General features: G+C 39.6%; 1 protein-coding gene and 1 long non-coding RNA gene across 2 annotated transcripts; one reads left to right on the top strand and one right to left on the bottom strand.

Annotated features, from left to right (window-relative positions):
* The first annotated feature begins 7,482 nt into the window (after nt 1-7,482).
* On the top strand, nt 7,483-13,338 carry LOC122621014 (elongation of very long chain fatty acids protein). Its single transcript, XM_043798736.1, has 8 exons — nt 7,483-7,921; nt 10,308-10,443; nt 10,503-10,693; nt 10,756-10,836; nt 10,896-11,058; nt 11,124-11,260; nt 11,320-11,598; nt 12,025-13,338. The coding sequence occupies exons 2-8, from the start codon at nt 10,383-10,385 to the stop codon at nt 12,175-12,177; spliced, it is 1,065 nt and encodes a 354-aa protein (XP_043654671.1). The 5' UTR covers nt 7,483-7,921; nt 10,308-10,382; the 3' UTR covers nt 12,178-13,338.
* An 873-nt stretch (nt 13,339-14,211) lies between these two features.
* Nucleotides 14,212-18,794, bottom strand: LOC122621017. Its single transcript, XR_006326175.1, has 2 exons — nt 17,990-18,794; nt 14,212-15,538 (listed from the first exon to the last, which is right to left on the bottom strand). It is a non-coding gene; the product is annotated as an uncharacterized LOC122621017 (long non-coding RNA).
* Between the last annotated feature and the right edge of the window lie 135 nt (nt 18,795-18,929).

The raw sequence follows: 18,929 nt of genomic DNA, 5'->3' as shown, positions 1-18,929 counted from the left end.
TTACTCCTATATATGTACTACTAGTTTATTTATACTTACACTATTTCGAGAAATGGCGCTAGGTCTGACTTTAAATACTATTGTTTCCGTTGCCGTACGCATTTCGCTATTTTGTTTTCCCCTACTGTGTACCTTTGTTGGAGTGCAGTATGGTGTGTCGCCTATGTCAGTCAATCAAAAAGTTTCACCTGTCCGGCGAATGCGGAAACGTCGAGAAATGTGGTTGCATTCGCATTTTTTCAGGTTTTTTAGGGTCAGCCAACGAGTGCGCTAAATACTTTGATCAGATATGTGTATGTACCACCTGGAGAATGTGGTGTGACATCAATTAACGCTGGTCGGTGGATAGAAAACCGAACCTAGAGCTTCGTAAAGAGTCAAAGGTTTTCGCCTATGCAAATAGATTGCAAAAATGCAGTGCTAAAGTGCTAATTGATCGCTTGGCACCTTGGACCTTGCGTAGAGGTAATTGTCAGGTATTTGGGTGGCGCGACTGGCTTAGAACTCAGTAAACATATTATCTGGTTAGATTGCTCGGAAAACAAATCAAATCCAAATATTCACCAGCGTTTACACGGTAGATTACAAGATTGTGGCTAATTCAGCAGAGATGAGACATACAATCTGCTGGCTGTATGGGTTACACCCACAAGCACTCTCAAATTATTCAAGCCAACAAAAAAATTCGTCTAAAGTCCAAGACAACTGGGCTATAGAAATCGCATGTGTTAGTCCTCTGGTTTGTAGATGCTCGCTAATATGTGTTTTGGCAGCGCATGCTTAATAAGCACTTTTGAGCACTGCTATTATGCTGAAAGTTTTTTAACCGGTTTGTCCTATAGAGAAAGAAGAGAACAATAATATTGTGCGGGTTGTCTGGCCCCTGAGACTCTCGTCTGTGATGCTTGGACACGATCTCCGTACCATTTGATGTTTCCATATTATGGCCACAAGCATTAGATGGACAGTGACAGCATCATCAGAGTTAAGAGAACTAGGTTCGCGACCTGCTGCTGTGCTATAAAAACAAATTTTCCGTTATCTGCGGTGAGATGAACAGATCCAATTCATGATGGTAATACGAATCCAGAGGCTTCTTCGTCGAAAAGAGCTACTGTTGATATACAGCTATCGTCTGTTCAGGAGGGAAGTCTAAGGTTATAGATTCGAATTTTAAATGTTATTTTGACCCTTGGAGTAACAATAGATACGATAGATCGGTCGATATAATATAAATCTATATTTTTATATAAATCTACATATATCTTGATCATAATTTGTCAATATAAGGATTGAAATCTCATTGAGAAGGAATGACTGGAGAGTAACGGTGCGCAGAGCAAGGTTCTTGTGATGTCTTGGAATCTGCCCAGAAATTTAAAAGTAATTTTTTAAGCTCCACATGTAATACGTTGTCTCTCAATTTCGGTAATTTTACAGTTATATGCTTTCGCCTAATAATGTTATCATATGATAAATATTAAAATAACAAGAGAAAACTGTAGAACATTTTCTCGACTATCAGGTACTCGTTCCTCAGCTAGTGGCAGTGTGAACGAGAAATTTTAAAATTATTCTGTCATTTTAATAGAAATAGGCAAAACAAATTCTAAAACGGAAACGCTTTATTTTACCGGTTGCATACATACTTATCGAATACACATACACATAACATACATTTACACCCAAAAGAAAATTCTCATAAAATCTATACTTTCGAGTGTTCAATATTTCATAATAAGATCCGTATTAACTTAATACTTTCGAAATTATAATTTTAACGTTATAAATTTAATAGCAGAGAATACCGAAGTTATACTTTCCAGTATATTTCTTTTAATTATTTCGTATAAGTTGTGTATAGTAAAATAAATCAATCGAAGAAAATAAATTTACAATTTTATTTTTAGAGTATATTTTTTTCTATTACAACTTTTTCTTCTAGATTATTTATTTTGAAAGATATAACCCATTAAAGAATTAAGGGTTTCCGATGTCTCAAAACGAATTATTTTTATTAAATAATACGATGTATACCAGGTACTAACATTACCCATATTACCGATAGATTTGGTTGGGTAGGGTACAAAAACTTCGGCTTGTCGAAGCCATCTTTCTTTTCTGTTTCTTCCGATGTTGACGGAACCTATACATTTCGAACATTCACTTCATTTTCCCCTCAAATACTCGTATTGCTGTTTTCTGTCGTCTGCTGTTGTCCCTTTTTTTATTTTCCCCCTGGTCTATCTTTTGGTTTTAGATTCATTGTTTTTGTCCTAATCCAGTGGTTTTTATGCATTTTTGGTAAACTTATCGCGCCAGTGTTATGGAAGTCGAACCCTCAGTATTTGTGGTTTCTCCTCGATTTAGAACGCCCGAAGCAAAGTCGCAAAAAAGCAAAAACATCCAATTCTGACACCAGTAACCTATGCATATGGAACTATCCATGTGCATATGTACCTATCTACATATGCATTTTAATACCATTAACGCAGTGCAGGCCTGCGATGAAAACTTTTATCGTGTGTTTCGGCAGCTTGGTCAGTTTTCCGTGGGTCTGACCTTCCCGAGCAGCCAAACAAATTACATGTGCACATACATAAATCGAACGCCTGACTTGAAGTCGTCAGGTGTAAGCGGTCTGCCATTTACATGCGCTATTGTCTCAATATATCCAAGCCAGTGATCGAGGGCCGCCGTTTTCATTTGCTTTCGAGGAGATCAGAATCCAAAATATCTTTTGTGTAAAAAAAAATCGTCGCCGTTGTCGAAATTTTGTCATTTAAATATAATTAATATTTATTTTTCAACAACAAGCACAAAAGATATCATCACCGTTGCAAATACTACAAAATATTAAATTCAAAACAACAAAATCCTGGCATATGTACATACATATATCTAAAAAAACAAAAAATGGCATGGCTAAACAGATATCCTAATCTGTCCCCGCACAATCTAGACAATCTTACCCCATACCTGTTTCATACTGTTTCTGGCTTCTTCATTTCTGACTTTATCCCCGTAATTGGATTAGTTTTTAATAAATTTGCAAGACAAATGTTAAAATCGTAAGTAATTAATACAAAACGGAACGCTGTAATCGAGTTCCAAGACTATTTGATACCCGTTACTCAGCTAGTGGAAATGCGAAGAAAAATTTCAACACTGATCGTATTTGGTGGTTTGTGGGCGTAAGAGTGGGCGTTGTTTGGCAAATCGAGAAAAAATTTACAAGACTAACAAAAATGTGACAAAATATTAAAACATTTTCCAAAAGTGTGGGCGTGGCAGTTTTGGGCGGTTTGTGGGCGTGACAACATGAATCGACAAACTTGTATATTTTAAAAAGATGTTGGCGTACTTCAATATTATAACAAGAAGTACTACAGTTGCGAATTGCAACGAGCAAATGCGCGCCTTAAAAATGTTTAAAAAACCTATTGTTGATAAAAATAATTTAGAAAAAGTGAATAGAATTTCGAAATACCTTTTTAACGTCATAATACATAGCATCAGCGATTCAGCTCAAATAGAGTAACCCTTGTGTGTGCTTGCTCCCGGAAATTTGTTAATTTTTTAATGTAAGAGAATTTCAAGTGCCATACATTTTTCACAAAGAAAAAATGTTTTCAAAAAATCAACCAAAAGGAGAAACATAGCACTAGTCCCTAGCCTCAAAATATGTAAGTGGAGGATATTTATCTATTCACAAATGTAAAATAGGGGGCTTCACAAGAGTTGTAGATCTAAAATTTTTTATATGGAATTATTTAAATTTTTCTTTAAACATTTGCCGTTTTTTCTTCAAACCCATTTTAATAATAAGTCATTGTCCTTTTAATTTAACTGTTCGAACACCAAAAAATGTGTCCTGTAATTTTTTCTGAACACCCTACTGCTGCGCTTCATCGTCACGTATTTGCAGGGAATTTAAATAGTGTAATTTCAAATTTCAAATTGCAATTACATATTCATAATTCACTTAAAATAAAGGCAACGGCTTACAATTGTTAAATAATTAATTTCTACTTTCTTTTTACATTAATTATGCAGTCCTAGTCGCTTCTCGGTAATAACACACATATACGTACATTTGTAGTAGTTATGTGACACGGGTAATTCATGAAGCGTTACTATATCGCCAAAATATAAGAGCACAAGTGTGTTCATATGCATATACTTATACGAAAGTATACAGACGTGTGAACACTTATTCATAAATTTATAATATAGAATGAATTTAAGGCATCCGTGCCACCTACTAGGCTTGTGAAAGGTATTTCTGGGCATGGATTATCGTTATAAGATCAGCGTTATAGAGCTGCACTGCATCTTCCGATTTACCCACAGCGAGGGTCTTCGGTACTGCGCAACTTGACCATGAAATCCGTTTCGGATTACGTGTTGCTATTTTAGTTTTGTAAGCGCGTTTATTTGCGTTGTCTTTGATTGCTGTAACAAATACAAGTAATCTCAAGACCCTCGATACCAGTATCTGACTTTGACCCGATTAGTAGGTAATATGTTTGCATATGAGCTTTCGCGCCGAAATATTCAGGCTTAAGCTTACATGTTTGTGCATTCTAGAGAGTTCGATCACTCGTAAAGATCCGATGAGGCACTTTAAACAAAGAAACAGCTAGGATAGAAATTTAAAAGAAAGATTGCTATAAGTCCAGTGCCGCAATTATTTGACACGAGTTAAACAGCTCAAGCAGCATGTAGTAAGTAAATCGCTCTTTTTTTTATTGATAATTTATTTAAGTTTCAAAGGGTTTCTTAAAGTCTGATATTAAACTTTTATTAACCACGGACAATTTTTGTAAGCACGTAGTAGGGGTGACAGCTGTTAGAACCAAACTCGCGCTGTCAAAAAAATAGTCACAGACAGAAAGTCGGCCATGGCCAGATCGGCAGAGATGGTAATCCCTTTCATCTCTCTGAAACATACTTTCGAGGAATCTATTTACAAGAAAGGAGCTGTTTATACAGCATGTCTATGGTATTTTCAACATATAATTATACCCGTTACTCGTAGAGTAAAAGGGTATACTAGATTCGTTGAAAAGTATGTAACAGGCAGAAGGAAGCGTTTCCGACCATATAAAGTATATATATTCTTGATCAGGATCAATAGCCGAGTCGATCTGGCCATGTCCATCTGGCCATGTCCGTCCGTCTGTCCGTCCGTCTGTCCGTCCGTCTGTCTGTCCGTACGAACGTCGAGATCTCAGGAACTACAAAAGGTAGAAAGTTGAGACTAAGCATACAGACTCCAGAGACATAGACGCAGCGCAAGTTTGTCGATTCATGTTGCTACGCCCACTCTAACGCCCAAAACTGCCACGCCCACACTTTTAAAAAAATGTTTTGATATTTTTTCATTTTTGTATTAGTCTTGAAAATTTCTATCGATTTGCCAAATAACTTTTTGCCACGCCCACTCTAACGCCCACAAACCGCCCAAATCTGCCACGCTCACACTTTTCAAAAATGTTTTGATATTTTTTCGTTTTTGTATTAGTCCTTTAAATTTCTATCGATTTGCCAAAAAACTTTTTGCCACGCCCACTCTAACGACCACAAATCGCCAAAAACTGTCAGTGCTGAAGACTCTCCTTCGCACTTCCACTAGCTGAGTAACGGGTATCAGATAGTCGGGGAACTCGACTATAGCGTTCTCTCTTGTTTTAAGTTTTAAAAGATTCAAACTGAGATGCAAATATAACCCTTTTAACGAACTTTGTTATTCATTGCTCTGTTCATACACTTCACTCACCCTACACGTACCGTACATTAAACCCATCGAAAATCTAGTATCGCGAAAACCTGACAGCGCCGTCTTAACCACGCTCTTAAAGTGGGCTGATGAGGAACTATGCCCGACAAGGGTCGATTTGCATCTGGCTGTGTAGAACAGATATCGAAAAAATCGATTCGAAAAGAAAGTAGCGGACGCGGAGAACATAACATCGTATTTCCAGTTGGCCAAGTTTTGGGGCAACCAGCCGACTGGTCAGTCCAGAAATTAGGCCTTAGGCATACAGGTAACGGTTTATCGACTCCGAACCGTTGTCTCTCTGCATCGATCGGGGTTTTTCCTGTTTTCCGTTCGGTTGCCCGGAGGCTTCCGCGCACTTGTTGCATGCGGTCCCCTATCGCAAGCGGCAAGTGCACCCGTTGGCAAGATGTCTGCCACCATCCGTCTGCCAGGCGTCTGCCACCCCGTAAACAAGGGTGACCATCACGGCTAGCGAAGCCATCGACGCAACCGCTAAAATAGAGAGGCTCCGAAAGCGAAAGTGATTTCGACGTTGCTCTAGTGGCCCAGCTAGCCAAATCGCAGCCATGAATGAAAATGGAAATTGCCAACTGGTCAACAAGCAGTCTCGTCAACCGCTGTTACATCAGAAAGAAACTGTGCCGCAAAAGATGACGACTTGCCACAGAGAGCAGAAACGCAGACACAGAAAGCGCCGCTTTAATCTCCCTGCGTGATTATCTCTCACTTCGCTCCCCTGGCATACACCAGCGGTCAAAAAAACCAGGCCATACCAAATAGGGTTGTTTTGTTGAATCTTAAATATAATCTATTATAGTGAACTGGAATAAAAAATAATTGGATCCTCCCAGTCAGTATAGTAATGAAATTATCATGTTTACAATCAGGTTATGGCATTCCTTTATTCCTTTAACATTAACATTCCTTTAAAATATTATGGTTTTATAAGACTTTAAGAAAATTAAAATAATGGGGCTTTCAACAACCAAGTAAGTTTTTCTTCTTAAATTCGTGCTGATTTTTTTTAGCTTGAATTATTTGATTACAACATGATTTAAACATGACGATGCCGATTTATATACATTTGTACTCTGAAGTAGTACTCGAGTTTAGTTTGTTTCGGGGCTTTTAATAGTTTTTATGCCCGTCACTCGTAGAGTAAAAGGGTAATGTATATAACAGGCAGAAGGAGGCGTTTCCGACCATATATAAGGTATATATTCTTGATCAGGATCAATGGCAGAGTCAATCTGGTCATGTCTGACCAATTTTGCCCAATTTTTACCGATACTGCAGACATTGTTACAATTTTTCGTTCGCACTCCCACTACCTGAGTAACGGGTATCTGATACTCATACTGATAACACGACTATAGCATTCTCTTGTTTTGATTTCGGATTATACAAGGTTTAAGAACCCTCGATGACCCGACTTTCGACTTTGTCATAGTTAGGGGCTTAAGACTTCAGAGCTATTTCGCAATTACTTTATTGAGCCATACTGTGTCTCCATACCCGTTATTCTCCTTCATCAAGACCCTCTGCCTTTAAAAGTCGATGTAGCGTGGCTCTAGTTTCTCCACCGCCGCTGTGAATAAATACATAATTTGCGATGTACGAAGACTGACCATCTTTGATCGCCGGAGTGGAGCGCTGCGTCAGTTGTATTTCTGACTCGCTGGACAACGGTTCACGTAGCGGCTTGTGTCTGCCTCTGGGCTCTCGACCACTCTCGCGCCGCTTTTGACTTTTGCCTGTGAAAAGCCCTGTGAATGGTGGATACCCGATACCCAATACCCGATACCAGATACCATAACCGCCCAGTAGGTACTTGGCGTGATTCACAGTTAAGCCGTATAATCGTTGTACTCGTGAGCGCATTGATCAATTCAACTTCGTCGGGTCGCCGAGGTTGAGGTTTCGATGTTGACGGTTTTCGTCGCCGCTGCCTGATATGGTTCAGACGCACATCCGACCAGTCGTCAGTTGGCTTAAAAGCGTGCGAGGTGGAGCATCGCGAAAACGGAACAACCGATCGTCCGCCTTAGTTGCCAAATGACCGATTAGCCGACTACAAATTCGACTTCAATTCCGATCCGACGGGCTAAGAAGGCGGGACCCGCGCTGATTGACCAAGTGAGTGTCCGAGTGTGTGCGTGGCCTTGCCGAGTGACTGTGATTAGATAACAAACCCCCTCCTAATTAGAAACCCAAACAGCTAGTACTGTCCCAAAGGCAAAACCTGAATAAAAAATCAAAATACGTAGATATATGAGCAGACGGTTAAATATTGAACAAAAAATAGGCAGTTACGTGCTGCAACCTAACGCACATAGATCTTGGCCAACCGCATTGTATAATCGCCCGAAACGTGACGGGACTTCCACTGGTTTAAAGACAGAGGTTGATAGCCGGCTTATCAAATCCAATTAGCTGATGCCCCATCGGCCAATGGGGTTCGCTGATGAGGGGACAGCTGGCCAACTCAGTCCTCTGATTGCTGGCTATCACAAGGGGCCTATTTAAAAAAAATTGGGGCCCATATTGCTGTAGATTAAATTCATAGTCCGTGACTCACTTGTCGGTCTTAATATATGGATCATCATGAGCACACGCTTATCATCCAAGAATGCGTCATCCGCGATTCCGCCGTGCAGCTCTTGGTCCGCTGCCATCGATTTTCCACTTAATTAGGTCTTCTAAGCGAGTGATTGCCACGAAAAATCCGGTCACCGCCGTGTAATCTACATACTCACCCGCCCCTGGGGTGATTGCGATAAAATCAGCAAGCTCATCAAACTATTTACGCCGTTTTTGCTATTCGGTATTGCTCTGGCTGGAGTGCATGTGCCCTGGCTTGCGGGTGTAGCCGCTCTAATTGATTTCAAAAATGCAACCTGCTGCAGAACTCAACCGTGTAAACAATAGCGTGCAGGCACCTAGCCCCCAAAACCACATGTCGGAGGGGTTCGAAGGCGATTAAGAACCCAATCTGATAGCAGGACCGTGGTTGGGTCCATACTGCGACCGTAAGATGGCTCTTGATGGCCCACTGATGGCTCCCGCAAAGCATGTGCACGAGTTCCAGTACGAGTTGCCGCCTCGTTTTCTTGTTTTCCGTATCTTCCATCTTCTTCTCTGCACTCTGCTCCGTCGAGCCGCTTACATAAGTGGGATCCGTCTCCTCTTCCGAGCTAAGTGGTTGTGGCTGATGGCCATCCCCCTGCAGAAGCGTGGTCTCAAGTGTTTTTATATATTATGCAAATTAAACAGCGAAATCGCAAGTCAAACGCCCGGCGCCGCCGCCACACCTCGCGGATGCTATGCCTCCGGGCGAGGCCAACGCGGAAAGCGTGCCACTGACCCACACAGCGAACTACAAACGCCACTCACCGGTTGCGACAGCAGCGAATTTCACGCTGGCTGAGGCAATGGCAGCGGCACATTTTTGTCAACGCTTATTGAGCCAGCTTCGCCAAGTCTTACGTGTCCATCGGCATCGCCATCGTCACCGCCATCACCATAGCCATGGCTAGTTTATTGCCCATGACATTCAAAAAGCCACCTAAACTGCCGTAACTCACTTGTTCATATGGCTTTGGTTAGTGCTGGGAAGTATCTGGAAAGTAGTCTCTGTAATCGATGCCTGTCACATAGCTAAGACTTAATAGTGCTACACGGGTTAAGGTAATCGGGGCTCATTGGTCAAATGCCTACATTTAGGAATGTGCAACATTGCCCCCAAAACCATTCGCTTCTCTTACTTCTTTAACCAATCATGATCCTTTAAATTACAATTTAAGATACTTAATTTTAGGTTTTTTTTTTCCTGATTACCAACCAGTGTGGTGTTTACTTATTTTTACCACATTTCTAAACAATAACTGAACATATTTCAAGACAAACCTTATCCTTATCCTATTAATGAGATTGACTCAGAATGAAAAAAGCGAAACGGCGAGTGTATATGCTGTCGCTGGATTTCGTTCGATGTCCCGTGAGCAATCAATTGATATTCATAAGACAGTTTGACGGGAACCTGTACTAACCCCTCCGGTGTATCGCTTGAACTCTCTTAACCCGCGATCAGATCAAAATTGGAATGGCCTGAGCCCACTGTGATGGAATCTGGAACCTGAATACGCCAGGCGGGTACAAAGTGCAGTCTTTGTCCAGTTAGCAGCTCGCATTGTGCAAGTAGCCAAGTCACGCCCCTCATTACCGCTTCAACTGGGACTATAATTTCCTGATCCAAAGTGTTGATACACGGGAGAATTGTTAATTGCATGAATCTTGCTTTTAAATGTGTTTTGCCTCTAACGCATTGTCAATTACATGGAAACCGATTTGCAGAGTCTGCCGTTGGCGATTTACGTTAATATAAATGTTATTAACCTTTAAAAAGTTACGGGCGAGGTTAAAAGTTGGCTATGATTTAAATACTTCTCTGGCTGATATTTCACTACATTCTATAAAAATATGTACACCCTATAGTTAACCACATTATTCCGCTCCATTGCAGCTCGGTTTTTAAACCATTTACAGAACCGATCTCATTACTAGCATCACAGGATCCACAAACATAAGTGACAACAAAATGGCAATCATACTGCAAGAAGCCCAGGAGTGGTATCGGGACCTAATGGACAATAAGAGCGGTATGTCCGAAGCAGGACTTATGCTTTGGTAATTTTTAGATAGCGTCTTTGCATTTCAGATCCCCGCGTTAACGACTTCTTTCTGCTATCCTCGCCACTGCCCACACTTTGCATGTGCATATTCTATGCCTACTTCAGTAAATCCCTGGGACCCAGGCTGATGGCCAAACGAAAACCGATGGAACTGCGAACGGTTTTAGTTGTATATAACGCGATACAAACAATATTTAGTGCGTGGATCTTCTATGAGGTAAGTCATTCATGGCCCCCTTATCCGGCCCACAGCCTAATACGTATTTCCCTTCATTGCAGTACTTAATGAGCGGATGGTGGGGCCACTACAGCTTCAAGTGTCAGCCAGTTGACTATAGCACCACTGGCTTGGCCATGCGGGTAAATTCGTCTAGGGATAGCCCTGCAAAAGTATATTTAAACTCTATTCCACCGTCTAGATGGTCAACATTTGTTGGTGGTACTACATATCCAAGTTCACCGAGTTCTTCGATACACTCTTCTTCATTCTGCGAAAAAAGAACGAGCACGTCTCCACACTCCACGTCATCCATCACGGCTGCATGCCTTTCTCCGTCTGGATGGGTCTCAAGTTTGCACCAGGTACGTATAGGAATCGCATTTATATAGATAGAAAATGTACAGCCCATTTATTTTCTCATTCACAGGCGGTCATAGCACCTTCTTTGCCCTTCTCAACTCGTTCGTGCACATTGTAATGTATTTCTACTACATGATCGCCGCCATGGGTCCGAAGTACCAGAAGTATATATGGTGGAAGAAGTACCTGACCACCTTCCAAATGGTAGTGAAAAAAGTTCCCTTTCTTTTCGAGATTTTTATATGTTTTCCTCGGACTTGCAGGTTCAATTCGTGGCTATTTTCACCCACCAGTTCCAGCTTCTGTTCCGCGAATGCGATTATCCCAAGGGCTTCATGGTCTGGATCGGTTTGCATGGCGTTATGTTTCTGTTCCTGTTCTCCGACTTTTACAAAGCGAAATATCTCAACGCAGCTCGACGTCGCCGGCAGGCGGTCAAGGCCAACGGCTATGCTAACGCCTTGCCTTCGAATGGACACAGCAAGCATCTCGGAGAGGGTGACGCCCTGGTTGCAAACGGCAGTAATACTGGGGCTTGCATGGTAGGTCTTACCGCCACCAATCAGTGGCCCATTAGGGGGATACAAGGTCATCGCCTGAGTGATACAAGTGGGGATAGAGCACATATATTTTCTTTACATACCCAAGGCCCTAACGCCCCGACCTCACCAAGGTGAGGGACTGGTTCTGGAGAGACGAGCCGGCGTGGGCAGTTATATCATCATAATTTTGTTTATCAACTTAAAATTCTAACTAGCTAAGTTAAGCAAACAGCACTTGCGAACTCTCAGCGGGGGATGTTTCAATTAGCGCTAGCATGTGAAGCCGGATGCGATGGTCCAAGCCCAGTCCCAATCTGCCGCCCATTAGAAAAACACACAATTGAGCATTCGCTCAGGCACACACGTGCCACTGTCTAGTGCTCTAAACCCATTGAACTCATTGAGAATTTTTTGTTTTCTTTTCAGCCGGTGATGGAGGATGAGTACGTAAAAAGCAACGGGCAATCTAATGGTGTCTACAAGGACGGCTTTTTCAAGGAGGGTGTGTTATCCAACAACGATGCCATCTTTAACCCGGACAGCAGTAGTTCTAGTCTGCATCAGCGCAAAGTCAAATAACTGCTGATAATGTGTACTACGATGATATTCATTATGTTTATGTTAAGTGATTAGCGTGTAACTGAACCAGATTGAAGAACAAAACAAACAAAAAACTTGGCAGAAGTAGCTGAAGAAGATTGAGACGAAGGCAAAGCAAAATTATGAGAGCTCGGTTTATGGATTGATTTTGATAATTTATATTTTAAATACGTAGAATACATCAAATCTGTTATATCAAAAGTCATTCAGATGAGCCGAATCTTACGAATCAAACACCACCTATGCCGACCCCCGCGAACCGTCAACTAAAGCTAAGTAGAAGAGAAGCGGAAGCACAAACCAACTGAGAGATAATCAAACCATTTTGAACCACTATGAACGTCCCGTTGAAACGTAAATCCGATGCGCAGAGGAAAGTTATTTTTTGAAGAATATTTATAGAGCCATAAAGCCTGCTTAAATCACCTGGATATTCCAATTACCAATATTAGTGTAGCTTACTGCATAGAAACACCTACAAAGACGTACATACTCACATTTTTTATGAACATTTTTGATAACGAATTGAGATGTTGCGACCTTATGATATATGAAAGCTATACATGACCTAAACTCAAATAACCTGTTATACTATTGTAGCTTACTATGTACATGGAGAGAACAAACTGCGTTAAAATTCTTTGTAAAACTTATTTATACATTGTAGCTAGCTAGCCAATTGCAAAATGCAACACGACCCAGACCTCCCCTTCGCCTTTCTAGGCAATATGACTATTAAACGGACCACCGGATTGAAGAACACAGAATAGTCAGACAAAAAAGGGTGACACAGAACATAGAGATAACGCATTTATACTGTAAGTGTAAAAGGTCTTGAGGGGGAGACAATCAGTTTATTCGGTGGTTTTCAACTATTCACATTTCATTAAACCTCTTTTTGGTGTGGCTCGTATATATTACTTTATAACTACCTATTCTATATCCGCTTGTTCCCATTTTTGGTTTAAAGTTAAACGGGTTAATTTCAGAAGAGTGAGAAGTATTGGTGACAAATTATTTGTAAGTGTAATTCTGCTTGTTTACCCATGCGAATGGTTTCATTTTTAGGTTATCTTGCTAAAGCTGACAAGTTCAAAAACTATAGTAAACCGAAATAAAGCTTTTTAATTTATATTTAAACTGTTCAAGAAAATATTTCAATTATATTAACGCATATTTTGTTTGTATAACCTACATGGCAGGTATTCAATCCCTGGGGCCATAGTCGTAAAAATTCTCAATCCATATTTAACTTTATTATCAATTTTATTGTTAATAAATGATCACATTTAATTTAGTCCCATTTATAACTCATACGTAGAGGCCTTAGAGCCTCTGGATGTGCCAGCCACGAAAATTGATAAACTTAGTAACTTGAAGATTTACAAAATATAATAAAGGCTTGAATGTGATGTCTTCACTATCAGATACCTGTATCTTAGTTAACAGGTTTCTGAAAATGATCAAACTGTTATAGAATTTCGTTTGTAATATTCAATTTACAATAATAATTAAAAAATTATTGCGATTAATGTATATGGCATACACCAAGGCTGTTGATCTAAGAACTGTTAGCCCTTTTAAACTTTATATTAAAAACAACTGGAAATAATCGGATTACTTAAAACGCTACAAGAAAAGAAGGTAGTTTTGGAAAAAAGTCTATTTAAACGCTGTTATTTTGGGAGCCGTAAATAGTATTAAGCATGCAGATTCTTGAGTCAAATAAGTATTAAGTTTCAGAGTATCCCTGTGAGACGAAGCGCATCAGGAGAGTGTGCGCAAGCGACTATTATATGTACATGAAGAAATTTAAATCGGCTGCTTTTGTCCGATCTTAGCTAGTGATACAATAATCAAAAAGTAGCGCAAACATCAAGATGTTGAAAAAAATAATGTAAATTTTTTGATATATTTTTAATTTTTGAATGTAAATTTCTATCGATTTTCAACAAAAAATTTTGCCAATCTGACTCTAACGCCTAAAAACCGCACAAACAGTCATGACCACACTTTTAATTTTTTTTATTTTTCATTTTTATTATTTTTTAATAGAAAATTCGCGCTCCCACCAGCTAAGTAACGGGTATTTGAAACCTTTTTTATAAAGCGTATAATTTAATTTAATATAGGGTATTTATACAGTAAGTGGAACTTCCATCACAATAGCTGATATACGATTTTTGTATGTGAAGGTTACGAAAGAATTTTTTTTACCTAATCCGGACGTGCATTTTTGATTTCTCTTAAGATATTTATTGGTTAAGAATGAAATTCAAGCACCAATAACTGCACTTTATTATGACATAACAAGAGAGAACGCTATAGTCGAGTTGCCCGTCTATCTGATATGCGTCAATTTGACGAACAGACGGACTGATTGACGGATTGATCCTTATTAAGAATATATATACTTTATATGGGCGGAAACGCTTCCTTCTGCCTGTTACATACTATTCATACTGTTACAAAATATTCGAATCTAGTATACCCTTTTACTATACGAGTAACGAGTACAAAAAGCCTTATTTTATACTGGACTCCGGAGAAAAACCTTTAAACCCAAAAGGTATAGTGTAATATTTTTTTGGTTAACCGCTCGGCTGTGCAAAAGTGCAGGAGCGAACCAAACAATCGAAATAAGCTAATAGCATTGCAGTTGCTACCGACTTAACATAGAAATGGGCCATTACTTAACATACTATTTTTAGACAAACAAATCCGCTAGCGACAGCTTTGTTGTACAGACTAATATTTAAAAGCCTTTTGACCTTGTCGGCTCTCGACCCTTGACGCATTAGTCGGAGAGGGCGCGATGCTCGCCAAGTTGACATAACTTAATGCATCGTAATTAACCGGCGTATTTGGGGATGCGACGGAGACTGTACTATAAACGAGCGCTATTGATTTGTTTAAGCACTGAACAATTTTATTATTACTTTCAATTATCCGAATTTAGTCATGTGTACACAAAATAAGCTATTAATTCAGGCAAATGAGTCTTGAAGCTAACAAATAAAGCGTTATCCAATAGTAACGGTCGCGAAGATCGTCCTGCCGAGTCGACTATCCGTCGATTGGAGTCAACCTGGTCAGTAAACAATAGGCCGGTTCCCTTGTGTCAACGTAACTCGAGATCTGCCGAGAATATCGCTGCTGTGCGGGACAGTGTCCTCGGAAACCCGCGACAGCCAATTCCAATGGTGAGCGATACCGGTCGATGATGACCAACTTCTTTTGGCCTGAAATCAAGAATTTGGTCCTGGACAACATGTGGTTTCAACAGGACGGCGCTACGTGCCACACAGTAGACGGATGTTCAGCACGAGCAATTTCCAGACTAGTATTAGTATAGTATAAGTATTATTATCTACACACAGTTTCTGCTGAATCACAAGCATCTTCTTCAATTATGTATATGTATATTTATTTAGAATGTCCTCTTATTATTAATATGTATATGTATTCTATTCTTCTGTATTATTCTTCAATTATGTATATGTATATTTATTTAGAATGTCCTCTTATTATTAATATGAAAATTAACAATTATATTATATTATATTTAAAATTATATAAAAATATATAAATAATATTAATATAACATACATATTTCCACACATACATCGTACATATATGTAAAAAAAATCAAAACCATAAATGTACATTTATTGAATAGAAGAAATAGTATGTACGTTTACAAACGTGGACAAAAGTATTTTGACAACGCAATGCAAGATCAACCAACGCTTTAAACTTTTAAATGTAACGGTAACCAAATTAATTTTGGGAGAGAGACAACAACAAAGGCATTCAGAGAGCGAAAGCTTGTATTGATAACGAAACATATTTATTTTCTATTATTATTTGTACGCCAGCCTTTAATTTTTTGGGTGGACAAAAGTATTTTGACAATTCAAAGTTTCTTAAAAAAATTTTAGAAAAAGTATAAATTTGTGATGTTTACAAACTAATTAAGCTGACAAGTTCAACAAGTTTTGCTAATAAAAAGCAAACCCTCCTTTGACATCAATGACCTTCTGCATGCGCCCAGGAATAGATTTTACCAAATTTTGTAATGTTTCCAACGAGATATCCTGCCAAAGTCCTTGAACCTCAGTAATCATCTCTTCTCGCGTTCTTGATAGATCTGGGCTTCGTTTTTTTTATATAAGCCCACACGTTCTCCATAATATTGAGATCGGGGCTTTGAGGCGGCCAATCTAACACATTAACCTCGACATTTCTCAAAAATGCAGAAATCATATGGGCCTTGTGGCATGGAGCGTCGTCCTGCTGCAGTACAAATGATTGTCCAATGAGCCGGTCACCAGAACTAAATGCGTGGTTATTTAAGACACGTAAATATTTGTCCTTATTCATTGTTCCATCAATTGGTATCAAATCGCCCAAGCCATTGAAGCATACGCAACCCCAGAACATTACTGACCACCATGTGGTACCCGTTCGCACACCGGCCTAATTTTTTTACGAGCAGTCTTTGGCAACCTGCAGTAAATCTTTTTCTTAGATCCGTGGTATTCGAAAGAGCTTTTATCTGTCCATAACACTTGTTCCCAAAACGATTGCGGCTTGTTTAAATAGGACTTGGCAAACGCCAGCCGTACCACATGGTGGGGGATTAGTAATGTTCTGGGGTTGCGTTTGCTTCAATGGCTTGGGCGATTTGATACCAATTGATGCAACAATGAAAGCCCCAATCTCAATATTATGGAGAACGTGTGGGCTTATATAAAAAAAAACGAAGCCCAGATCTATCAAGAACGCGAGAAGAGACGATTACTGAGGTTCAAGGACTTTGGTAGGATATCTCGTTGGAAACATTACAAAATTTGGTCAAATCTATTCCTGGGCGCTTGCAGAAGGTCATTGATGTCAAAGGAGGGTTTGTTTTTATACCCGTTACTCGTAGAGTAATAGGGTATACTAGATTCGTTGAAAAGTATGTAACAGGCAGAAGGAAGCGTTTCCGACCATATAAAGTATATATATTCTTGATCAGGATCAGTAGCCGAGTAGCCGTCTGTCCGTCCGTCTGTCCGTCCGTATGAACGTCGAGATCTCAGGAACTACAAGAGCTAGAAAGATTAAGCATACAGACTTCAGGGGCATAGACGCAGCGCAAGTTTGTCGATTCATGTTGCCACTCTAACGCCCACAAACCGCCGAAAATTGCCAGGTCCACACTTTTAAAAAATGTTTCGATATTTTTTCAGTTTTGTATTAGTCTTGTAAATTTCTAACGATTTGCCAAAAAACTTTTTGCCACGCCCACTCTAACGCCCACAAAACCGCCAAAAACTGTATGTGCTGAAGACTCTCTTTCGCTCTTCGAATAGCTGAGTAACGGGTATCAGATAGTCGGGGAACTCGACTATAGCGTTCTCTCTTGTTTATTAATTAGTTTGTAAACATCACAAATTTATACTTTTTCTACAATTTTTTTAAAGAAATTTTGAATAGTCAAAATACTTTTGTCTACCCAAAAAATCAAAGGCTGGCGTACAAATAATAATAGAAAATAAATATGTTTCGTTATCAATACAAGCTTTCGCTCTCTGAATGCCTTTGTTGTTGTCTCTCTCCCAAAATGAATTTGGTTACCGTTACTCCTCTCATTTAAAAGTTAAAAGTGGTGGTTGATCATGCATTGCGTTGTCAAAATACTTTTTTCCACGTTTGTATGTTTTCTCACATTGTCTGATGATCGCCATTGTAAGAGGGGAAGGCACAGTAGGGACAGTAGGCACACAGAAGGAACAGTACTTACGAAAAGCAAATGACGAAAACGATAGAAGCGCACAAAGAAGCGCGTCGCATTTTAGTTGGTTTATTGCGTTTCTGTTTAGTTGCGCTTTCAATTTTGAATCGTCAAGATCGTCAGTGTTTTTTTTTTTAGAAATTTAGCGACGGCTTTCAGATTTAAGCTTGTATTTTGCAAGTATCACACAATGTTGCGTTAAATTTTCTTTTCGTTTCATTTCATTTTATTTTATATTCTTTGGGAACACTGTCTTTATTTTTAGTTAGAATACACTCAATAGACATTTTCCTAATAATTCATTCGAAAAATTATCTAGAAACAATCCTCAGTAACGTTTACGAAAGTATTGTAATATAAATATCCTGGAATACTAGTTTTGGAAATTATTCAGAAGCCTTTCAAAGAATGCGTCCAGAAGTAATGCTTACAGAAGCCTTATGGAACACCCTCCACTCGAAAAATAAGTATGACGGAACGTGTTCGGGAATAATTCCACTTCCGACTGGGTCGTAAGAATTTGTAATTGTTGGTCATAGTGTTATTTGTAAAAAGTTCCCTAGACCAGAGAATTTTGAATATATCCGATATTTCTGTATGGACGTTTATAAGCAAGATCATCTACACGATCAGGAATCGTAGGCGTAATTAACATGGATGATTAAAAGTTGTAAAAGGCCAGGTACCGGGGCTTTTCGGAAGTTTACTTCATATAATATTTGTTCGCTTGCTTAGTGCGATTGCATATACGAGGGTTGCTGCACTTGAACTTTGCCTACGCCGCTGACATCAGAAAAAAACCAGGTTCGGGTTCAGATTTTGGTTCTTGGGGTCCGGATCAGAATCGAGTCGCATTCCCGGTGTGTGGGTCAATCGGGCTATTTGCTTGTTTCACTTGACGGTCGGCGGAAAGTTTTCGCACTGCACTTGGTTGCCGCTGACCGTAAAG

Source organism: Drosophila teissieri, chromosome 3R, assembly GCF_016746235.2.
Source record: "Drosophila teissieri strain GT53w chromosome 3R, Prin_Dtei_1.1, whole genome shotgun sequence".
In the NCBI taxonomy this organism is placed as follows: Eukaryota; Metazoa; Arthropoda; class Insecta; order Diptera; family Drosophilidae; genus Drosophila; species Drosophila teissieri.
Note: the sequence above shows the minus strand (reverse complement) of the source record. Positions and strands in the feature narration are given on the sequence as shown.